This window comes from Tetrao urogallus, assembly GCF_951394365.1.
Source record: "Tetrao urogallus genome assembly, chromosome: 5".
Lineage (NCBI taxonomy): Eukaryota > Metazoa > Chordata > Aves > Galliformes > Phasianidae > Tetrao > Tetrao urogallus.
In genome coordinates, this window is record NC_136818.1 from 53,711,196 (window position 1) to 53,736,345 (window position 25,150).

General features: G+C 35.1%; 1 protein-coding gene across 1 annotated transcript in view; it reads right to left on the reverse strand.

The window, feature by feature from the left end:
* Positions 1–25,150, reverse strand: part of CFAP43 (cilia and flagella associated protein 43) — a gene marked incomplete at both ends in the record, with an annotated part of 43,812 nt that overhangs the window by 8,232 nt on the left and 10,430 nt on the right. Inside the window, 25 exons of the mRNA XM_079536359.1 lie at positions 14–121; positions 200–319; positions 1,281–1,406; positions 2,176–2,253; positions 2,997–3,086; positions 3,774–3,980; positions 5,898–6,104; positions 7,016–7,132; positions 7,827–7,931; positions 8,361–8,486; positions 9,126–9,203; positions 10,673–10,783; positions 11,338–11,503; positions 11,995–12,125; positions 12,541–12,693; positions 13,007–13,176; positions 15,171–15,311; positions 16,188–16,291; positions 17,315–17,463; positions 18,147–18,227; positions 19,302–19,418; positions 19,956–20,087; positions 20,754–20,833; positions 21,896–21,958; positions 23,788–23,938. Of these exons, the coding sequence (XP_079392485.1) occupies positions 14–121; positions 200–319; positions 1,281–1,406; positions 2,176–2,253; positions 2,997–3,086; positions 3,774–3,980; positions 5,898–6,104; positions 7,016–7,132; positions 7,827–7,931; positions 8,361–8,486; positions 9,126–9,203; positions 10,673–10,783; positions 11,338–11,503; positions 11,995–12,125; positions 12,541–12,693; positions 13,007–13,176; positions 15,171–15,311; positions 16,188–16,291; positions 17,315–17,463; positions 18,147–18,227; positions 19,302–19,418; positions 19,956–20,087; positions 20,754–20,833; positions 21,896–21,958; positions 23,788–23,938 (3,111 nt within the window). The remainder of the gene's footprint in view (positions 1–13; positions 122–199; positions 320–1,280; positions 1,407–2,175; positions 2,254–2,996; positions 3,087–3,773; positions 3,981–5,897; positions 6,105–7,015; positions 7,133–7,826; positions 7,932–8,360; positions 8,487–9,125; positions 9,204–10,672; positions 10,784–11,337; positions 11,504–11,994; positions 12,126–12,540; positions 12,694–13,006; positions 13,177–15,170; positions 15,312–16,187; positions 16,292–17,314; positions 17,464–18,146; positions 18,228–19,301; positions 19,419–19,955; positions 20,088–20,753; positions 20,834–21,895; positions 21,959–23,787; positions 23,939–25,150) is intronic.

Sequence of the window (25,150 nt, forward strand, 5' to 3'; positions counted from 1 at the left end):
AACGATAACTTACTTTCTCTTTCTGCTTCTTTACCAGGAAATGACAAAGTCCAGCTTTTCTACTGTCCAACTCCTCATCCAACATTAAAGAATAAATGAGATTGACAATTTTGAGTTCTTCCTGTGAAAAGATGGTAATAAAAATTAACGTTTCTGCTGCACAGAGGTATAGATGAAAAACTAATGTTCTCCGCCATACCTGATAGATGACCTTCTCTAAGTTCACTTTCTTTTCAAAAAGTTTGCACACATTCTTATCAAAGTTTTGTGTTGTTTCCTGGATGGAAGCTTCAAGTTCCTCCCATTCATTTTTCAGTGCCTAGAGAAGAGAAGGACAGAAGAACAAATGTTTCATCTGTAAGAACAAACTCTGATACAGTATGCTGAGGGACGCTGGAGAATGCATAGTATAGAACAGCACCTCTCCAATATAAAGGTTTTCTTTTCTTCTCATAAGCTTTTAAAGCCCTGAAGTGCTCCAGAGCCATCCAATATCACTAATGCAGACAGAATAAAAATAAAACAGAATAGCCCTATCTGAAATTAATCGAATCAGAGTATTGAAATATGTATTTTTTTAATTTACCTTCAAAGTATGGCCATTTTTAAAAATTGTTTTCATTTTTTTAAAGAGTTAAAAAGATATTTTCCCTCCCTTTCATTGCAGCTGTATAAGTTAATTATTTTTTTTAAATCAAAATACAACTTTGTATTCCTCTTAATGACTCTGAACAGCCATTTAAAAAATGCTAAGATTCTGTATTTTATCTTATTTAAACAACAGCTACATTCTGGAAGTAGTATTTTGATGACTGTGGTAAAATTTATTTAAATCTGTCCTAACAATAATGAGAGCTGTCCAAGGGAATGAAGCTATTAATTTCCATCTTGAAAGGAAAGTGCTGCCAGGCTACATAGGGTGTTTTTGTTTGTTTGTTTTGTGAAATACCACTTCAAAGGTGAAATGACATTATTTGTGTATGGCATCACCAACTCCAGGTACGCAACATGAAAAAAAAGCATTTTAGGAATACTGGTATATTTGGAAATGAAAAGTATCTTTTGTCAACTATCATTAGTCCTGGTATATACAAGTTGTTATGAGTACAGACTGCCTTTTTACTGTTTAAGCTATAACTCGCTTAATACATCACATGATCTTTGTTATTCACTTGTTCTTCATTTGTTCTATTTATTAGTACCATTTTAGAAATAGATCCTGACAAAAATCAGAAACGTTGTTCATTAACACAACTACTCCTTCTCTCATTTTAATTTACCCTTCTATACTTTTCTTTTTCTTCATTCAGCTCTTTAACTTTTTCCTCATATTTTCTGAATATTTTCTTTTCTTGATCATTCCATTCATCTTCAGGCTTGGATATAAAATAAGGTGGAGGAATATCCTGAAAGCATTAAAGAAAAATATGCTTCAGAAGCAGTATTAAGTCTCCTTCAGCACACTAAGAAAGAATACACATCAATTTTAACCAAAGGTAGTATTGGTAGCTATGCTTCAAACTGTAAGTAACATGAATGTTTTGTTTCTCTGGTCTGTTGCTTTTTGTGCATATATATGCTTGAGTTCTTTACCAGTTACTTACAGGGATTTTCTAGTGGATCTTGTACAGTACAAGTATGGCATGCTCAAATATACTATTTGTCAGTACAAGATGTATGTTTTCTGTACACATTCCCAATTCCAACTGCACCTCTAAGAACAGTCCTAATTTTGTGAAAGAGATCAATCCTAGGAAGACAGCACGAGTCCACCCTTTATGTTTTCTGTGACACTCCTTTATAATCTTTCCTTCCTTTACGGATCTAATAACTTTCCTTGCTGAGTTAAATGGAATGTGGTAAGACTGCAGTCATGGATAACAGCCCATGAATAATAGTCCCCCTCAAAAAACAGTTGTTACAGTGACAATACTAGATTACGTTTTTACAGTGTTCCACTGTGATAGAACAGGTGTTGATGACTAAATGCATGCAGCAGTCATGCATACTTCAGGCTACTATATGACCTCTTCTGGAATTTATCTAGGCATAACACAATTCTACAATTCTCTGAACTTCTTTTATTACTCAGAGTGGAAATACTTGCTGGTTGAAATTCACATTTACTCAGAAATTGACAAGCTGTCCAAATGATGTGGCAGAAACACAGCTTACAATTTTCAAGATATCTTCCTGCGTGACTTCTAGAACTCCACCCATCATGTCATTGAGAGCACGCTGTCTTTCACTGTCCTGGGAAAAGTGAAAAATATGTATATTTAAAGAATGCACAATAAGTGTATTAGCTGCAAGTTCTGGGAATTGTAATAGTGCAGTTCACCTCTAGAACATAAATAGGATTTGAATGTGTCACTATTAATGCTCTTGCAGGTGTGTATGAAATACACTAAAAGTGTCAGAATTTCTCCTGATGATAATATACCAAATAACTGAAACTGCAATTTTGGCAGCTTTAGAAATAGTACATATACATAGACTACTCCTGCCCAGTTGGCAGGCAAGGATGAAGGAAGTTGTAGTGCCACCATCTTACTGTCCATCCTTTTGGGGGCTGAAACCATCTTAGGCTTTTCACAGATGCATTTTAAAGCCAGAGGAAAGCATTACGATCATATAGCAAACTCTGAAGAAAAGTCAGAATGTCAACCATGCCATACTAAGCCCAGAGCTCTTGACTAAACAGCAGCATACATTTAGAGATGTTTCCAGTCCCATGTCTCCCAATATGGTGCTTTGCATTGCTACTAAGCAAATTTTTAATGACTGAAAGCATAACACCAAATCTTTTCTTCACCCAGCTGGTCTGTGTAACCTGAGAGTAAATGAAAATAAGCAGAAAAGGCCTATTTCATTATTACTTAGCATTTTTACATTTATACTCCTGTACTACATTGGTGGTGTATTCCAGTACAGTATTAAATAAGACAAATGAGTAACAGTGGCCTGTTCAGTACAATGGATGCTACTTTAAGTACCAGAGAAGCAAGGTGTCTTTCCATTTCAAGTCTGGTCAGCATTTCTGCTTTCTCTCTCTCTTGTGGAGTCAAGTATTTTTCAGCTTTAATCTGAAAGTAGGAAATCATGTCTTTGTCAGAGTTCCAAACATTTTCTTTGAACATTATCATACATGGACAGAAACATTTGGAAAAACGGTGTAATAATTTTTAATATTCACATTTTTAAGTCCTGCTCTATGATAATATACATCAAGAACAAAACTGCTCTCTAGAACAGCTCCAAAAGCTATGAAATAGCTATGAAAAGCATATTTTAGCTCCAAAAATGCTAAAATATGAACTACATCATTTTAGCTAATGTTAGTCATGTTTTGAGCAATTATTTATTCATATATAATCAGTTTTATGTAGAAGTACATCACTAACTGTGAAGTGCCCAGAAGCTGAGCTCAGAGACTGAAGAAAAATCAGGGAAACTCTCACCTACACTGATATATTCCTGCCAGACTGGTTCAAATCTTTTAACCAAGAACAAGGATAAACTCTACCATCACTTATGACTGATTAAAAGCTTAATTCAGTATTTTGTTCACTTCATAGTGACTTATTAGGGGCTTTCTACTTTAAAATTTAGGAAAGGGAAGGCAGGGGAAGGAAAGAAGAAGAGCCAGATGGGTGATTTTAAGTACACAGACACAATCTGTTTTAATGCTTTTCAGTACAAACAACAGCTAGAAATAAAAAGAATCAGCTGTTTTTGTGTAGGTGAATGTGAAAGTTTTATTTTTCAGATACCTCTGAATCCTGAACAGTAAACACCTGGTCTGGTTTCTCATCACATGTAAGACCTGGCTCCCACACTTCCACTTGGAGGTCAAGTTGTCCCAAGATTTCTCGGATCCTTATGTTTCTTTCTTTAATTCGTGCTATCTCCTGCTCCTTTTGTTGAGCAACTATGTCAAATTCCTTATTAAAAGCAGTTTTCACTTTGTATATGATGTCCTGAAATACAAAAAAAAAAAAAAACAAACAAAAAAACAAGGAACAGCAATGCTGCACAGGTCCTATTCTTCCATAAATACTACTTTGGAATCATAGGTGTCTGTATTCGCATGTGTGACAGGGAAGCTTGTTAATTCTTCCTTGTTACAAGGGCAGAGTTCAAGCTTTGTTAAGTGGGCAAATTACTATTTCTCTTTTTTTTTTTTCCTAGAAATTTTTATTCCTTCTCTACTATGTATTTGCCATTTAACAAAGATTCTGAAAGAAACAGTGTTGCCAAAACAAAATAAAAAAAAATTAGGCTGCCTTCTTGCCATTTTTTGCAGTCTTTGTCTGAAGGAAGGTGCTTCAAAGTAAAAAATTACACAATTCTAAAGACTGTAAAAGACAGGTGAAGGAGCAGAATTAAGTATACACTTTTCTGATTTTTAAGGATTGTAGCTTGTAATTTTGATATGTGTTAATGTGATTTTCTGCATGACATCTTTAAGTAAGTGATTTTTTAAGCATACATCCTTAATAGACAAATCCTTCCTTTACCCTAAGCAATTGAACTCAGCAAAGAAAAGTACAATATAAAGAAGGAAAATCGCGTGTGTCTCCTGCTGCATCAATTTACTAAACTGAAACAAAAAGAAATTCAGTCCTATCATCAAGCTTTATATTTTGAGTTGCTTAGATGTCTACAATTTCTATTACAATAAATGTGTGTTCAGGATTATTTAATTGACTGCTAATACAGTGATGAGTTAGGATGTAATAAGGAAGGATGGCAGATAAGGTACAATGTTGAGAGGAGAAAAAAGGTTCTGCTCAATACCTAGCCTGCCATCTGTCACTCACCAAGCTCACTGAAGTGCTTCTACAATTAGAGATAAAATATGCATCCTGAAAGCCACACAGTAAAATCACCTTGTTAAATCCCAGCTTATATTCAAAAGATAAGTGTTCCACGTGTTTCTCCCTCAACTACTTCAAACATCAGTATATCTACCAGATTTCATATATTATAATGCATAATCACTAAGGTCTGCTCGCATTAACAGCCTCAAATAGCTCTAAGGAGGCAGGGCTTAATGCTAGTTTAACCATTTCTACCTTTGTAAATTATCATCACTAGAAAACAATTTTTTATCATGTTTATCACTAAAGGCACTGGGGCTAGGGTATAAGAAGTAGGAGAATCTCATGTTATGAATAATAAATAACAAATATTAAATGCTCCTAATGAAGGCATGGTAAGTTTGAAAAGAAATGTTTTAAGTATCCACCCCATCATCTTTAGATCAGCAGCATGTAATAGGTAAAGAGGACAAGTTTTAAGAGAGCATGCTGAGATGTACAAGCTAGCTTCATCTATACAAACTCTTAACCTAGTGAACAACTACAAAGACCCTCAAATTGGATTACCAGTTTTGTACAAACATTTTTCTTCCAGACTTAAGCTGGCAAGTCCACACTAAGCTGAGTTGACACAATAGAAGGAATGGATGTCAGAGGCTTGAAAGTGGGCCCACGGAAGCCAAGTGCAAGGTGTTGCACTTGGGTTGGGACAATCCCAGATTTTACTCAGAGGATGGTAAAGCACAGAAAGAAGTTGCCCAGATAAGCTGTGGATGCCACATCCCTACAAGCATTCAAGGCAGATCATACAGAGCCCTGAGCACTGTGATACAGCAGGTGGCAACTCTGCCTATGTCAAAGGTATTGGAAATACATGGGTCTTAGTGTCCATTCCATCCTAAGCCATTCTATGAATCTATGAAATGATGAGCAATTACCAGCTTTCATGATCAGAGATCTATGCAACACTCCATTGTGCAGTATAATTATGCCCAGAATCTAACAGTGGCTGTGACCTCTATGTGGACCAACAGATATTACAGTGTCACTGCAGTAACACAAATTTATAGTCACCTTCAGTAATACTATTTGATTGACTTTCTGCTCCCTGGAGTGCAAGTCCAATTGGTGGTAAAGTATAGATGTGTCTGCACCATACTGAGAACTCAGACTTCCATCCAGGCAGCAAGATGCAGTATCACCAGCCATGACTTCTCCTGTATTCTCTTCTTCTTCAAATAATACAGCCTCAGACTTAGTCTCAAGAACTTTTTTCTGAACCTGAATATTACAAAGATAAAACTGTTTTATTTTGCACACAATTCTGTGGTAGTTGCATAAAAGTGTTCTAGAGGTCATATTCAGCAAATAAACCTTGCCCAGAAATCAAAATAAGTCATAATGATCATATCTAGAATACTTGGTCCCAGTTGTGGGGTTCTGCAGCACAAAGGTGTATTGGAGCAAATTCAGTGAAGAGCCACATATCCAATTAAGAATTTGGAGTACCAAGCATATGAGGAGAAACAGAGTGAGTTGGGATTATTAAGCCTCAAGAAGAAGATTCAGGGGAAATCTTACTGATGAGTATAAAAACCTGACAGTGGGGACCTAAGGCAACAGAGCTGGACTTCTCTCAGTATCCACTGACAGGTTAAGGGAAAACGGTTGCACATCAAAAATATAGTAAACCTAATTTAAATACAAGAAAACATTTCTAAAGTAAGTGTTGTCAAACACGGAAACAAGTTGCCCATGAAGGTTACGAAAAACCATGTTTGGAGATACTCCAAACTTGAATGGACATGACCCAGAGCAAGTTGCTTGAAGCAGATGACTGCCAGAGGGCTCTTGCAAATTCAACTACTCCACAATTCTGTAATATTGATACATTTGTTCTGAGTAAAAAACACATTTCATCTTTCCATATCTTTTTATTTTTACTTGGACAATTTTTACAGCAAGAAACGTGTCCCTGTAAAGAACAATTAAAACGCCTGTTCAGAACATCCTGATTTGAAATGCTGCCCAGAGAGGTTGCGTAGTCTTCAAAGGAGACATTCAAAACACACCTGGACACTTCCCTGTGTAATCTACTCTAGGGATCCTGCTTGAGCAGAGAGGTTGGTCTAGATCTCCAGAGGTCCCCTTCCAACCCCTGCAATTCTGTGATTATATGAACAGACTGTAACCTTAAGATTAGCTGCTTCAAACTTCCTTAAGTGCAGAACTTTCTCCAAAGTTCTCAGCTCTTCTTCATCGCGTTTCTTCAGGGGATAATTCTTCACCTCACAAGCTATATGGAAACACTGCTCAAACGAAAACAAAACAAAAAAAAACAAAGTAGAAAGGTCTTCATAAAGTACCCATTAATTAATTTGTTTAATACATGCATGCTAAACAGTTGCAATGACTTCTTAAAAATCTGGAATAAAATAACAGACATAGCAAAAAAAGTCAAAAATCACTTGCCTTTTTGGTAGTGGCAATGTTTGACAAATTTAAATTTTATTTTTTTCTTACCTCCCTTCAATAATTTATGGATACAGCCTCTTTATCCAAGGAATTCTACCAGAATTAGATTTTTCTAAAATGACTTGGTCTTCCACCACTGTTTCGATAATTCAGTATAATTAATGTCCCTCTGCTCAAAAGTGACAAAAATAGTGCTAAATTCTGCTGTTATCTTCTGCATAGTAAAGCCATACCAACTACACAGAGAAAAATAATATTTACTAAACCTTTAGCAAAACCGTACAAGAATATTCTTTGAGATCAAGGAATTAAGGAGTAATTTGCTTATCAGCGCTCTTATCAACCCTGGAAGATAAAATTAGCTAGGCTCAGAGAAAGAGATAATGAAAAATTTGCACAAGCCCCAGGAAGAAGTTCTTTCCCACACTACATGTAAACCAGACAGGTGTCATACAGCTATTTAGTTTGTCTCTCACCTAAAGGAATGAATAAACTAGTGCAGAAAATTAGGTAGAAACCAGAGGTTACCTTAACTGCCCGTCCTTTTACACACATGGAATCCCAGCACTCATGTTTGATGATATCCTGCAAGTAGCAATTAGCTAAGATCTCCATTTCAATCTTCTCCCTTATCTTTCAAGATGAAGAACATAGAATAACAAGATGTGGTGCAAAACAGGTAATTTGTATCAAGTTAGTGAAATAAACACATCCAAAGAATTACTAATACTTCATTATATCGGACCATCACAGCTACCTTTTCCAAAAAACTTGTATCACATGATACTGACAGGAATAATTTTAAGAACTTAAGCAATGTTCCCAAGGACACAGTGTCAGAACTACAATTACTGGCATAGATCATATGCCAGTTAGCAGTGTCTGGATAAACATTTTTATCTACTTCAGTAAGTGATTTAAATACTCTTTTTTTTCTTTCTACTCAGCAGTGAACAGCAATTTTAAGACTACTCTCTTTGCTCTTCAATTATTCCCTTTAATTTTCATTACTGGTTTTAAAACATTCCCCCACTGCACCCTGTCCCCACTCCTCTATCATACCCTGGCCACTTCTCTTTCAGCCTCTGCTTGTGCTCTTTCCTGCTCTTCCATATCCAGGTTGAACTCCCGCTGTCCCAGTTTCTCAATATCTGGCACCTGTTCATTTTCATGCATCATTTTCTGGATCTTATGTATAAAATAAGCATAAGCAAAAAAATTAATTGAATGTGAATAGATGAAATGCTATTCTTAACTATAAAACTTACTATCAGAGAAAATGATTTAAGTTAAGTAATGCCTCCTGTTTATTTCTGTGGAAACTAGAACAGATGCAAAGAGTTCTATCAGATACTTGTTGAGCAAATGCTCACAAAGCACTCTTTTCAACACAGTCATCAGTCACTACTAGAAAGAAGTAGATTCGGGAAACAGGTGGGAGGAATTGATCTTATCAGTATATATAAATACATTATAAACAGAAATATAGACTTGTCAGTGGTATCTAGTGACAGGACAAGAGACAATGGGCACAAATCGAAACACGAGAGGTTCTGAGCTTCTTTTTTTTTTTCCTATGAGGGTGGTGGAATATTGCAATGGGTTGCTGAGAGAGCTCATGGAGTCTCCATCCTTAGAGATTATTAAAATGTCTGGACCGTAACAGAGCACTGGAGCTGGTAGCCATAAAATAAGTGGTCTTAAAAAATAAAAATAAAAGGACAAAAACAAAATGGTGGAAAACAGGTGATTTGTGTCAAGTTACTAAAATAAACACAACAAATCAAAAGAATTGGTAAGGAAGTCATCATCCTTTTAAAAACTCACAGTTTTATGCAGCTTCTTAATTCCCATTTGAATCTCTTTCTTCTGGTTGGCAAACCTTTCAGCTTCTTCCTTAATGACCTAACATACAAATATATTGTTGAAAGACAAAAAAGAGAAGAAAAATAACATTGAAACAATCTAAAGAAACATTATCTGTACAGAAAAGAAAAAGCCAGAGGGAAATAAGTGAAACAGACATAATACTAATTCAGAGGATGTCTCTTAGAATTGCTCAAGAGAAAAACTGTACAACCAGGTTACATTGCAAACAGCAGAGCTTAAAATACATAAGAAGAAAGCAAGCACAAGTGAAATGATTACAGGCACATTGAACTGGGTAAAGCCTACTCCCAGAACTTGTTAGCTGTGGAACATTCCTTAGATTTTTCATTATCACTAAGCACTTTCAGTGGGATATATAAAAACTGAAGTAAATTAGCACCTGCTACTTGTTCCCAAAGCAGAGAAATTTTGTTTGCTGCTACAGTGTTCTTTGATTCATCTCTTAGAGAAAATTACACAATTGCTCTCCAACTCTAGAATTTGCTTTCTAGAATAGTTTTACAGCTTTATGTAAGATGGTGGCTACTGACTGCATGAAACCGGAGTATGATTCTTACACTGGATGGAGCCCATCCTCTAAGTCAGATGCAAATTTCCTAAATCATTAACAAGCATCTTACACCAATCTAGGACCATTAAACTTTGCTTCTTATCACCTGTACCTGGAAAATAATTATACATGGAAGTTTTGTGGATGCACAGTCACATAGATCTCTCATGAAAAATTATAATGCAGAAACCAAAACATGAGTGGCAACATCTAAGAAGAAACAAGAATGCACACCTGGGAGTGGGATGGAGAAGATTCTACTTTCAGTGGCAGGTGCATTGATATCTGCCACTTGTGAAACTGTATCACAATTTGGGAGGTCATTTCTGAGATACAATCAGCCTCAAAAGCTGGACAAAACTCACTGCTCTGGTTCATGTCATAAACAACCTCCTAGAATCCATAAATTCATATTTCTGAATAAGCAAAAAATCTATACTTAATACAGGCTCTCGAAGCATTTAATCCCCTCTCTACAAACTGATACTTCATGCATTTTTACTTAGGCTACATAACATCCTTACTTCACCCTTAACCTGAAATAAATCCCAGGGTTTTTTAGCAATTGATGTCATATTGTTGACTATAGTTTAATAGTGTTGTAGAATTTGTTGTTATGGCCCCTGACAAGAAGAGAACACCTTCCCGGTTTCTCGTACTGATCTTCTATGCAACATTTTGACACTTTGGGAAGTAAATGTCTTCATAGGTTTCTAAAGGGAGAAAGTTTTCTAGTTATCAAGTCTGCTCCATGGGTAGAAATGCTCCCTTGGTCTTTAAAGCTTTTTTTTTTTTTTAAAAGAAAGTTTTTCAGGTGTCTGCCTTAAAACACTTAAAAAATACCCTTACATTTTTAGAAACTACATTCATCTACAGCATATAATTCAGCACCTAAAATGGCTACTGGCTTTTGAAATCTTTGGTATGAAAATACCTTCTCTGTTTTCTGACATAACCAGGTCATTTCACTAGTACTGCCTGAATGCAAATTTCCAAGGTTTCCATCTTCTGTCACCGCTGCACTGGAAGGTTCAAGTGGTGACTTCTGGAAACAAAGATATAAAAATTCATCCCAAGTACTTAGATGGAAGGAAAGAGAACAAGAAATGAAAATGAATAAATAAATCACTTACACTGGAAGGAACCACCACCAAATTCCAGAGGGTATTAATATATTCATTTCCTAGATTTGATCTTGCAAATCTATGCTATTATGCAAAGACTTTTGACTATAATGGAATGACTGTACTAAACTCTGTAATCACTGCCCTGCTTTATTTCAACAGAAGAATATACAACAAACAACCCACAGTGTATAGCAGTAATATTACACTGTGAATGACAACTTCATATGAGAAAAACAACAAATAAAAGCAAAGACATGAAAGTTGTCTTTCAATGAACTTTAATTTTCTTGGTAATACTGCTCCATGAATTAGTAATTAACCATAGCCAACCTGCCAGGGGTATTCTTCTACTAACATAAAAAGATTAGAGTTTATTTTTCTTTCTTTCTTTCTTTTTTTTTAAAGACAGTACTTAAATAAAACTTTAGGATAATGACCATATGTTTTCTTCTCACCAAAATTAAGAAAATACCTCAGATTTCTCTTCTGGAACCGATTCTGATGTGGATTCTGACTCAGTCTGCCATCCTGCCATACATCTTAAAACAGCATTTTCATCCAAAATAGACTTGTTCAGTATAGTAAGAAGAGACTGCCAGTGCAAATCAGCTTCCTTAACTTCCATTTCCTTTATCTTCCTATTAAATAATAAAGGAATTGATAAATTTTTTTGTGAAATTTTATTACGAAAACTGAGAAATTTTAAAATGTTCTCTGTAACACATCTATTAAGTTTTCTTAAACAGACCTATACAGTGTTTTTACTTACGATTCAATGCTGTTGGTGTTCAAGAATTAAATGAAGTTTCTACAGAAATTAGAAATTTTCAGATGGCTTATTTGAAAGTGACAAGAAAAGCCCACCATCCGTAATATGTGTATTTATCAGAAGATACTCATATCTTGTACTGCAACCACACTCAAATTGCAAGATGTTCTCCACAATGTCATGAGTTGCAGAGACCTCTACAGTTGAAAGGAGTGACTTTTGTACCAAACAACTCAATCCAGTTCTCCTTATTTTGAGACTAACCAAAACAAAGTTCAGAATCACAGGTTGATGCAAAAACTAGTCTGCCCAGATCCCAGAATTTATACCATCAATCTTATTCTGCCACTTTATACATACTTCCATTTCAGACACACCAGGGCACCGTCACTTTCACCACTGACCAGGATGAATTTGCCATCTGGTGAAAATACCACAGATCTGATTCCCCCTCCTTCATATGAGTGACAATAGTTTTGAACAAGTAGCTCCTAGAAAAGTCAGAAACAGTTCATCAAATATAACTTCTTAATGGATAATGGCTCTAAATTATACTGCTTTATTTTTAGATAAAGGTCTATCTGAAGTGTCAATATGAAGTATATAAAATTCTAGAGTTCACAAGTTTATAATTTTTACTAGAGATAATAACAATTTTTGTATATGGATTTTGTTGGAGATGAAGATCAGTAAACTCATGTTTAAACCCAAAAACTTACTGGAGAAGAAAATTAATAGATGTGATCATATTCACATTCATTATAAAAACAATTGCTGAGTCAATTCGTGTTCAGAAGTTTTTTCTGAAACACCTTTATATATAAAGTGAGAAAGAGTTTACTATGAAATAAAGTAGCTCTCACAGGTCTTTCAGGTGAAAAGCAAACGAAGCCTGTGCCCACCTACCATGGTAGAAGTATCATAGATGAACAAAACACCATCCTTTGCGGCTGAAGCCAGCCATCGGCTGTTGGGTGACAAACAGATGAATCCTGATCCAAACTGATTGGTAGGAATTACTTTTTCTGATAAAAATACTGGTGGATCTTCCAAAACGCTCTGTCAACCAAACAGTATTAGCAGCAGTTAGAATAACTGACATATCCATGCCATTTTGAGGAGACTAACAATAGCTGTGGGTTGTCTACCACATGCCTGCAAGCTGCATGAGTTTTACATACAAGAATTTGGCTTTTTCTTTCATAAAACAAAGATCTTTGTTATGCCAGGCTTCTGATATTTAAGGATGGAGTAGATGCTTTAAGTGTGGAGAAGTTTTTTAGCTAATGCCCTGTCATATATTCACTTCATATATGAGCTTTCTTAGCTGGTACTTCACCATGACAAAGTAAAACAACTTTTGGGAATTTACCTGTTTAGAGAGATTGTATTTACAGATGAAAGGTGCACAGGTACAATAGCCATAAACAATGTTATCCTTCAGTCTGACTGCTGAACTCAGAGGGTACTCCAGATCATATTGCTCCTTTTTAATGGCACTAGCATTTAGCATTCCTTGATCGTTAGCATACTTATCAATTCCTAAAAGATTGATAAAATAAAGAGGAAGAGACATCACCACCACTACTGTAAATCAATCAGTCTCAGCAAAGAGTAAGCATGAATTGTTTTCAAGGAGACTGAGTTAAGATGTGTAGCTTCAAACACTAACTGTGCAAATATAGCACACTGCAGTGATGTACCAAGAGAGCTGTATTAGTTCTGAATAAGTACTATCAACAGTTCAGCCACAGTGAGTAAAAATTTGTCTGATTTAACCAGTTTCTTAGGTATTACATGAGCAGTGCAAATTAGTTTGCACGGAGGCTCAAATCACTGTTTTCAAAAGGGCATTTTATTCTTCTTGATTGTTTAATTTGAGCTTTCAAGAGACATTTGACATTAAGACTGATGCAAAAAATGTAGATTCTCAGCAACTTTAAAAATCATACTCCAATTTAATTGACTAAGGTTAGGTTAAAAACTAATGTTGTATATTTAGAGAAAACACTATCATTGAGGATTACTTCTAAGAAAGATTGAGTTGTAAGCCCTTTTCAAAATTACTTGTAAATAACTAGACAGAACAATAAATAATATATAGTATATATTATAATATATACTATAGTAAAAATATAGTAAATATCTAACAGAATAATTGGTATCAGGCTTACTTAGAGCTCATTTTTCTCCACAAAAGGCTTTGCTAGTCACCAGTAGCATCTAATGTAAATGATACAAGAGTAGAATGATGTAAATAATGGGTTTGCACTACTCTTTCTCTGTAACATGACGGGGACATGAATGTAACCTCGAGCAGTATTGCTCACTTGGAAATTCAAGGATGGAAGAGACGTGAAAGTGGAACTTCACACTGTCACTGACAACCACTGTTAGCGCACTATCCTGCACTGGCTGTGTGATGAGGACACCATGTGCAACACTGACCTACTCTGTGCCTTATTTAAGTTAAAGCATTTAAGTCCTTCCACAGCTATTAATTTACTTTTACATCTGATTCCAGAAAGTGCCCCAAATCGATGCATTCCTAGAATATTACAAGTTCTATGATCACTTACAGCAGTTGAGTCCATTTTGTGTCTATTTGCTTTTAAAAAAAAAAAGACTCATTTAAAAGTGTTGCAACACCACAGATGTGCACAGAAAAATTACTGACATTGTACAGTTGAGAATTGCACATATAAAACCAAGCACGACCATTTGAAAATTTAGTGTGGGATATCCAATTTAGTGAAACACAAACAGGTTCCCTTCACTTCATTCCCCATATTATATTTGTAATCTATCTAAAGTTAGATATTCTAACTTTAATATCTCAATATGCACATTGCACACTGCAGATACACAGCCCAGATTTTTAGCAGATGAATTGAAGTGCACCATTCTTAATTCTCTTTATTTCTTCCCTTTTCATCACTGTGCAGAACTTCTCATGGAATGTTTCTCTGTAACATTCCTTACTGGGTTTACAAGTTAATATTTTATAAATACAGTGGAATTTCTGCCTGGTGCTTCTATATAGAAAAATTATAAGAACAGAATAATTATTTTTTGAGAAATATTGACCTTTAACATGTTCTTAACAAACTAATATATATCTGTTACAATTCTATGAAGAGGCTGGTGGGATAGATTCCACTTTAATATACTTAGTCTGCATGTAGGTAATGACAAGCACAAGGTCTCTTAGTGGTTGACTTTGGGAATTTCCACATGGTAGTAATAATAACAACAATAACAATAGTGGTAGTAGTAAAGTGGTTGCTTTGTGATTCTACGTGTAAGATACTTTCCTCCTTCTTTCCCTGCATTTTGCTCAAAATATCACAGTATTTTTACTGAAACAATTCAGCTGACTTTAAGTCTCCAGGCAGCCATAAGAGAAGTGGTGGTGCAGAAGAATGTACAGATGAGATGAAGGAAGAGATTAAGACTGCTAGTATTTTGGGTAATGAAAGGCAATAATCTATTCTAGTCTTATAAAAGCATCACAAAATATATATTTCAATTCATACCTTCCATGAGTGTTGATGACAGGCAAAAAATTTCCAGCCTTGTTTGTTGGATCTCTGCTACATTCAGAAGCACCATCACTTCAACTACATTGTTCTTGAAGTCAGAAACTACTGAAAGACTCAGCACCTCACCTGCCAACACTGAAATACCAGCAAATTACTACATCATGGTAACATTATTTTTACTGAGATATTACATGAAACAAAATGGAGAATACAGAATACAGCTCTGCACAACAAGACTGTTTCAAATTTGTATTAAGATGTCAGAGAAGCCACAACTTGATATCAGAAGTACTGATGAGCACTTAAGTGCTTTGGTTACGCTGAACATTTAAATCTCAGTTTACATCTAGCTTGAGTTTCAGCAAGTTTGAGGCAATTTGCTGATAAACCACCAAATAAAGCAAAGAAATGTCTGGTTCTAAGAGATCACCCAGAAAATGAGAACATTATCAGGCATATTTAGATTATCTAAGGAGATGTAATTCTAAATACAGTTTAACATATGAACTTTCCAAGTATTATCCTGGAAATCAAACCTATTAAGATCATAAAATAATGTCCGTTGGAATTAATTGGACAATCTACATGCACAGATATGAGTTGTAAGTATGTTGCCGGAATTGAGAGACTACCTATAGATTTACAGAACAATTTTTGTTGCAAGTTAAAATTTCATCATTTTTAACTATTCAGTTTCAACCACCAAACTGAACAATTCCAGCAGTCCCCACGAGAAAGAGGTCAGTAGTGGGCATTTCTAACAAGAAATTGCACTCAGACATCATGACCTATCAATAATTAGTGTAATCCCTCACACTATCAGCCAAAGAGATCTTAAGAGATTTATCAGCACATAATTAGTTTTGGAAATCGATAGGAAAAATATTTTTATAATTAGTCCTCCTTAAATTTAAGTAGTTGAAGGAGGGTGGCTTAATCTGACATGCAAGTATATTTAAAACACAACAAATAGTAAAAACACGACGTAATTAATGTTGTTTCATGTATTACCTACATATCCAAGAACTTGGAATAATTTTGAAGGCCGAGCATCTAGAATAAAGATATATCCTTCCATAGCTCTAATGATGAGGAACTGGCCACTCTGATCATAACTAAGGAAAACAAAAAACCAAGTACAAATCCAGTTTTGAATGTTATGCTCCAAAAACAGTTCAATACAGTCAATAAAGGGGTAACATTTTGTTCGCAATTCCATCCTCATAGCTGCTGACTTCCTTGAGGGCATAAACACAACTGAAATTTCAGTTTCTAGTTTCACAGAGTCAGAGCCAGTGCTACAAGTGCACTGATTGGGCAGGTGTTTGATCTAAAGCTAAGAGTACCCAAGGTAGTCTATTTTATCAACTTTCTCTGAAGTTCAATTATTTCAAATAAAACCACTGGACATTTTCATATTATTTTTATTATATTTGCATTGATTTCCCTTTAGTAAGTTGCTTTCTGTATCTATTTCTGGTGTTTTACATTAGGTAAATGTGAAAAGAGATTCCATCTGACTCCCTAAACAAGCAGATTTATATTAATGTTTAGCAGTTCAAATCCTTTTTTTTTTTTTTTTTTTTTTTTTTTTTAAGACAGAATGAAAATACTCTCACATATATTGATTATTGAAAAACAACAGCAATAAAGAGTAAGACTATTAGGTCACAAAAGATACTTATAGGAGGATGGATAAATTCAAGAACTGTGAGCAAATGAATTATTAATAATTGTAACAAAAGGAACTACCATGTAAGAAGGGATGACTCAAAGGCTTAAAGTTAACTTCACAAAACCTTGAATTTTTATTCATTGAGAAATCACCCTCTAAGTCCAGATAGATGACAGTGCACATAATTATTCCATACAGTGATCTGTCAGAAAGGATCTCATGCATCAATGTATTTAGTGCTCCCTTAACTTTCCTTAAAAATACAATATTATATTTTGATCATCTAAATCGTGGTACTAGTACTCTTGTAAGTAATTCAGAAAAAAAAAGTATTGCTGAAACAAATATTTAAACTGTTAAAATACTTTGACATTTTTAGAACAAAAACTTCAAAAATTGTGTTCAACTGCATTATTCAAGCAATAATTTGACACCATTCCTGCCCCTGTTACTGCATACTTACTGCAAAGATAGTACTGGAAATCTGGAAAGAAAAATTCTGTGAACAACCCGTGGAGCTTCAACTTCGGTAATGTCAATAAAATAGATTTGACCCCCTTTTGTTCCTACAGCAACACTGTTTGAAGAGGGACAGCAAGCCATAGCCGTTGCCTAATTGAGAAATAAAAGATACTTCAAAGCTCCATATCATGTTGTAGGACATCATGCTATAAGTTAGAATGCAACTTCTTTTAGTATTTACAACTCTCTAAAATTCAGAGAATAAAAATCAATGTGATTTACCTCTACATTATTAGAAAGCGGGATTTTAATAGACATCATAAGCACTTCTCCTTATGCTCTATATCTACTTATCTAAATATAATTATCTATTCCACAAAAAAAAAATCCACAGGATTTTTCAGTACTTGAATACATCTTAAGTTGGGACAAAATATTATCAGTTTGAAATCAAGCCATTTCTTAAAGTTTCTTACTTAGATCAGTCAAGACAGTTTTCATGCACTTGAAAAATTTCCTGTCAATTTTTGACATACATTAAAAGTACAAATTTAGTAAAGTAATACCACACAAATTATTTACAAATGAATTCTTTAAAACAGAACACCAGGACATCAGGCTGAAATGCCTTTTCTGCTCTCTGAGTTAAATTTGTGTCTAGTTCAAGGAAACCTTCTTGAATATAAAATCCCTCATTTGTTATTGAAAGATTCTATTTAGCTTTTCTCAAAATCGGCTGATCTGATTTTGAGCAATATTTTAGTATAAAACAAAAATATTGAAATGAAAATTTTAAGTATTTCTTACAACATAAGCTTCTAGTTAGTGTGTACCTCAATATCAAGGTTTAGCACGCTGAGGCAAGTCCCATTTTCCAGAAGCCAAACTTTTACTTCACCTGAAATTGTTACAGACTTGAAGAGACAAAAAACATAATCAGAGAAGCGTGGAATAACCACATTATCTGGAAGTAGCCATTGATTTTCTATAGGATATAAATTTAGCTACTGTCTCAGTGTAGCAGATCAGGAGTTCCTAGTTTCAGTTGGAATTATTTGGCTTCTACTTTAAGTACAGCTGCCGCAAGAGCAAAGAAAATATTTAATATTTTTTGTGAACTGCTGCAAGTGTAGGAATGGCCTTTAAGCAGCAAGAGACAACGCAGGGCAAAATGGATCAATATCAGCACTCTCAACATTCTGTCAGCAGAAAAAAAAAAACAAAAAAAAACCACTCTTGGAATTTTCTTCACACAGGAAAGTCCCAAAGAAGAGGTCTCCACTTCCTCACATGAAAACAAAAAAAAACAATTACAGTTGATCTGCTTGTATACAGACAATTTTATAATTTCACAGAAAAGTATTGCCAGAGGCCAATCAATCCTCACTGTACTTATTCTGAAGCAAATAAAATGTATTATTGCTGTGCTAGCAAAGAAACAGATTCAATAAACTGAAGACTCCAATGTTCTTACACCACCCACACAAAGAATTCATGGCCAGGGGACAAATCAGACTTACTAAAATATATGTCTTACAGGAATCAAAGACAGCATGAAAGCAAGGAGTTTTTCAGAATTGACAGACCAATTAGTAAGGTCTTCTTTGCCTCTGGACCCAGGGTAGGCAACTCTTTCTGTTACAATTTATGCTGAGGGCTTAAAGGATCAGTAGGAAACTCCTTGATTTAAAATCTATTCTCTAAATTGAATTCAAGACAAACTGTGATTGACAGAAATCAACAGCAGAAACAGTATGACATTTTAGCAATCTGCATCCACCCTACACTCAAAGGAAATTTCTTTTATACTTTTTTTATAGGCCATACCTGACTGGACCCCATTTACTTCTTTTAACAGGTATTTATACCACTGAAGCAAAAATCAATCCAGACCCAGCCTCCATAAGGCTGTTGGTTTTGCACCTTAGCAATATATTGGTTCCCTAAAAAACCTCACCATCAGATACACAAAAAAAGCCTTTTCTTACCACACAGTACTTGTCCCCTGGAGTAAGGAAATCAGCAGCCAGCAAATAACTGCTGAATGCATTCAGGAGTTTGACAGCTTCTCCACTGTGGGCAGGTTCATAAGAATAGATTGTCCCCTGACAAATAAAAAGTACTGATCCACCACAGCGCTATGAAACATCTCATTAAAAGCTTTCAAACACTTCAGCAAAAATATCCATTTTCCTTAACTTAATTCTTTAGAGGTTTTTATTTCTTTCTAAACTTAGTTTAAAACTGCCCAGTAGAATTCACGAGTTTTACAGATTTTATTAACCTATATTTGCTGAGGATCATTTGATAGTTATTCAGCTAGTCAGATTTTCTAAATATTTCTCTTTTCAAAATTTCTTTAATGAAATGATTTTAAACACCCCATTCTGTCTTACTACAAGAATCAACTGTACTTTATAATCAACCATCTGTAGAAGACAGTTCTATGCTTCATTAAAATCCTTCCAATCTTTTGTTAGAAACACTGCACCGACTGAGTTTACTGTTGGTATAAATTGTCTTACTTGTGGGATAGCATTATGGAAGTTTCACAGATTCACACAATCACGTTAGCAGTACCAACACACACATAGCATCACAGGAACATCTCATACGTTCTGCTATTATCTCAAATACTATACCTGATCAGTAATAATCAGAAGTATTGTGTAATCAGGAGAGAATATGAGGGTGGATATGGGCTCTGAGATGTCAGCGCAGATTTCCATCTCATACTGGAGATCTCTGATACGATACAAGTATAAAATGCCCTCCTGTGCAGAAAAGTATAAATCCACATTAGTTCTAAGTGGCAAACTTAACAGCAAGAACTACTAAAAACCTCTAAAGTTTTTAACAGTATATCATCTCTAACAATCTGGTTTGCCTTTATTACATCTCTATTCAGAGGATTCTTACTTGAATAACAAATCCACTGAGGAGATCCTTAACACAAGTCTTAGTAACAGTTTATGTCTGATAAGAAAGGACTAATCAGTTAATGTTTAAGATTTCATTTTGTTGGGTATTTTTTTGAGACAATATAAGAATGTTTTACTTCTAAGCAGTAATGAACAATGGCATCATGAGTTTGGGTTAAAAGTTGAAGTATATTTTGCACAAAATAGACAGACAAATCTCCTGGCCATTTTCTCTACTTTTCTGTTCCTCTAGAGTACTGTTCTTTGTTAAAAATAGGTTATCCTCTTTTGTCACTTTGACTACAAGAGTGGAATCTCTTCCTACCCTGCCCCCTCCTGATTTCTTGTCTCGAGCCTTAAGAAGGAACACACTCTGCCAGAGAGAATTGTTACAGCTCTGCAACCCTCCACTTTTTTTTCTAGCTTGTCTTTGAAGAGAACTCTGTAAATGTATTCAATATGAATATTCTTTGATTTTGACATCATATTAGTAAGTAAAGACCATGAAGGATGCCTTACAATTCCAGCTGTGTACAGTCCCTCATTACAAAATGCCATGGTAAACACAACTGTTCTTTGCAGGGCCTTTGGTTTGCCACCTACGAGCAGAAGACCAACACAAAATATAGTTTAATTTATTGCAGCAATGTATCTCAGCATTAAATCTGGAAGAGTTGATTACTTGAGAGCAAAAATATTCTACTGTCTATGTAATTCTTGACCTTTGTGCTATGATAATAAAGGATAAGGTGGGTATACATAATTTGAAGTGACAATACTACTGTGGCCTGATGAACTAGAAACTGATTGGAGAAATCATTTAATTCTGTATATGCTGCAGAACAGCTACAAAGATAAATACTAAGTTTGTCAGTAAGAGAATCATATAATGATATAGGCTGGAACAGACCCTAGAAGTCCTCTGATACACCCACCTTCCCATTCAGCACAGGGCCGACTCAAACTGAGACAACTTCAAAGCTAGAGCATGTTGTTCAGAGTAATATCCAGCTGACGCCTGAATATTACTAAGAAATCCTATGATTTATTTGGGCAACCTGTCCAAATATCTGGCCACCTTCAGTTTGATTATTTTTTTCCTATTATCTACCCAGAAATGTTGCTGGTGTCAACTATATCCTTTACCTGTCTGGTTCCATATTTTCTACTACTTTTCAATGGGTAGCTGAAACAATAGCAAAATCCCCCTTTTCCTTCAAGATGAACACAGTTCTTTCAGCCCATCTTTCTATGTCATGCATTCCAACTCTGTGCTAATCTTTGTGGCCTTGTGCTGCACTTCCTCTAAAATATAAATTTTTTTTTTGTACTATGGAACTCAAAGTGTTTGAAACAACCCTCTAAATCCTAACTCAACTAAATTACAACTTCTTACAGTTATTAAAATTAAGCAGTAGGGAACAGAAATAACCGAAATTATTTCACTGCCACTGTTTTTCCTGAGGCAATTCATTGGGTATTAACTGAAAGCCCATTAGTTATTCGTCAGACACACAATAATGATTGCCATCAATCTGTAGAGGCAAGGATGATCTGAGCTCATCTAAGCAGAAACTTCCAACTACACTCACATACTATTACTCTCAGCCATTACTGATGCTGCCTAAAAATCGACTAGCTTAATTGGAATATAGAAATACCTTTCTTTTTCTGTACTTCTCTACGAATGTAGTCCAACATGTCCGATACTTTACGTACCTGTTCTGCACAAGAAAAAACAATTTATCTCATTAACCTTGTTTATATGTCAATATTCCACTAAATATCAGTTGCATTCCAGTCTACTGAACAGAAAGTGGGGTTTAGTATATTGAAATAAAAACGTGTGTTCTTTCCCAGTATTAATCCTTTCTGTCATTTTTATAACTGAGCAGGCACAATCTTTCATACGCTGATAGAATCATTACATTTGGAGAAGACCACTAAAATCATACAGCTCAACTGTTGACCCGTCTTTCTCTGGTTCAGTTGACAGTTGTAAAAAGAAGTGCTTAAAGTTGGACACACACTTAAGTATTCTGCTAAACAGAAACACTGAATGCTTTAAATTATGTAGAACCTTTAATACAATATGCTTACAGACATTTGTTAGAGTTCTAGGACACAACACAAAGAAGAACATATAGGCCAAATTAAAGCCCAGATGGCAAATATTTTTGTTGCTTTCTACAAAAAAAAAATCTAGTCACACCTCATCTTTTCTTGTTGATGACTTGCAGCTCTTGAGTTTTACAAGTGACAATTTAAAAAGTGGAAAAGTAATGCTGGATTTATTTATTTATTTATGGGCAGCATTTCTTTACTGAAAAGAGATACAGTACTCTGGAAAAGTCAGGAATACTTGCCTCACTTTAAAAGCATTTATGTAATTGGCAAAAGAAAAAAAAAAAAATCAAAGTTACTGTCAGTCTGTCTATTAACTCTAAGTCAGCATTCATTAGAGAAAAAGTTCTATGTTGGTGTGCAACATCATATTGCTCACTTTCAGTCTGAGAAGCAGCACATTCTACTGCTCCTTTTACCATCTGACCAAACCATTGAACTACATGTGCACAGTAGGACTGACATCTCCCATCCCTGCAAAGGACGACAGAGTATAGGTTGCCATTGCCAGAACTGCTTATGCTGGCCACATCTGTTATCCATTTTGGAAGCCCTCTGTATGAGCAGCACATGGCAGAGAGTTGGGGTGAGACTTCAGGGTTCCTAGGAAAAAAAAAGTATGGAATGGGCTGCTGTTGCCAGGAAAGTTCACTCACCAGCATGCCAAATGTCCCCATGAAAAAGAAAAGGGAATACACATTAGGGAGACAAATTACCTTAGCAAGCTGCAATCAATCCAAGACGTGCCAAGCTTTCTAGAATAATTTAAAAGTAAATTGCTTTGTTTTAAGCCAGAGGCATCTTCTGCCCGCTCTCTGTGGTTCATACCTTCTACCTTAGCCTAACTGCATTTACAGCCTTCTTTTCATTAGAAAATTGTTTATGTAACTGCTGATCTCAAAGAATTATATTAAGAAACTTTATATTACATTCAGTTGTGTTGTTAATCCACATCATGCTAAACGTGAGTCTTCAAAGATATGTTCTAACATTAGCTAACATACCAAGTGAGGAGAACCCAAAATATGCCCTGCAAGAGCAAATAAATTACTGTACTTAACTAGCTGTAAAAGGACTGTGTATAGTTGCTATATTAGTAGTATGAAGCTAATCTAATAAAGCTGTTAATAAGATACAGGTTATTGGAATTATCGTTCATTCTATCAAATGGTTTTAATGTATTTAGAGCTCTTTAAATTTTTTTGGCTGAGAAAAATGACTGCCAATTAAAGGATGCTAAAGACTTAGAAGATCAACAGAAATTCTGACATGTTTACTTTATTAATAAAGGAAAACGGTTCTCTTATAGCTCTCCAGTACAGCATTACAATTTCTGCAGGTTACACAACAGAATAAAGCCAAAAAACTCTTCACAGTCCTTTCTGTCTTCCTCCCTACATGAATAAAACACACAACAGCTATTTCTTACCAGATAGAGGTTTTCGTTGAATAATTGAAGCACTGCATTTCATAGCATCAATTGCCAAAATATAACCTTCTTGACAGCCCAGGTAAATGTCAGAGGTTGCAGTCCAGCAATGGGCAGTAGGATGCAATGAAGGCTTAATATCAGATCTAGGCTTCAGCACAAAAATAAACAAGTTCAATTAACAACTGGCAAATATCTGTATAGTTATGAACATTTCAAGGCCAAGAAATTATTTCAGAGCCTGACTTTTTTATTCAGTCATCCTTCTACTGAGAAGGGAAACATGAGAAACATGAACATCTTCCAGAAAAACCAATGTCTGGTGGCAGAAGTCTAGAACACACATTCCTCCCTAGAAGCTTGTGTAAATGACAAATCATATTTTCATCATATTAAAAGTGTAAAATTTGTTTTGATTTATTATCCAGCACTTTTGCCTTCTGGCTTAGAAATCCCCTCTGGTATATCCTCCGCTCTAACAAAGATACTGTCCCACTACAACTAAGTAATCTCCCAGTTTCTTAATAATGAAGTTATGAAAAAAAAAAAAAAAAAAAAATCAACAGTCAGCTCCTAGATTGTTTTTCCTTCCCATCAGAGTAGCACTAGGAGTCCAAATTTAAATGATTACCTAATATGACCTCATCCTGACAAACATATTTCAAACTACTTTACAGAAGAGCCTGATTTTGCAGACACATCCTGTTGGCTTTTTTCTTCTTCATTTTATGACATTGCATTCTTGGTAGAGTTAGAATACACTTTGTTTAAATAGCTTATCTTATAACCAAATTAGTCTGAAAAACAGCTCAGTTAATCTTTGCATCAATGCATAAATTAGATCTAGAAATATCCTTGCCACAGACTACCATACACCTGAAATTTCATTTCTCCAAAACAAAACTGAAATCTGTCATCCATAAAATGGGAACAACGGTATCTCTCCACCAAATATTATTAAAGGATGCAAGCTGTTCAGATACAATAGCAATAGGAGTTAGGAGCTACATAAATACCATGCTAGAAATAACCAGATTGAACCAGAGTCACTAAAAAAAAACCAAAAAACAAAAAAACACCACCTTGTAAGAACATTAAGAAGATTCAAAGAGCAGAAGTGGAGAAGAGGAACAATACTGAATCTGATGGATAAAATAAAACAAGAGTCCATAATTCTATAAATTCTCCTGCTGTCTCACTGAAGGTTCTATCAAAAGAGAAAATATGGATGCACTTGTGATGAAAGCATAGGACAGAGATTCATTAGTAAAATATGCCAACGACTTCCTATATAATTCTGGATAGGCAACTCACTCTTTATTTATGCCCACAAAGCATTCTGAATAATAAATAATAAATTCTG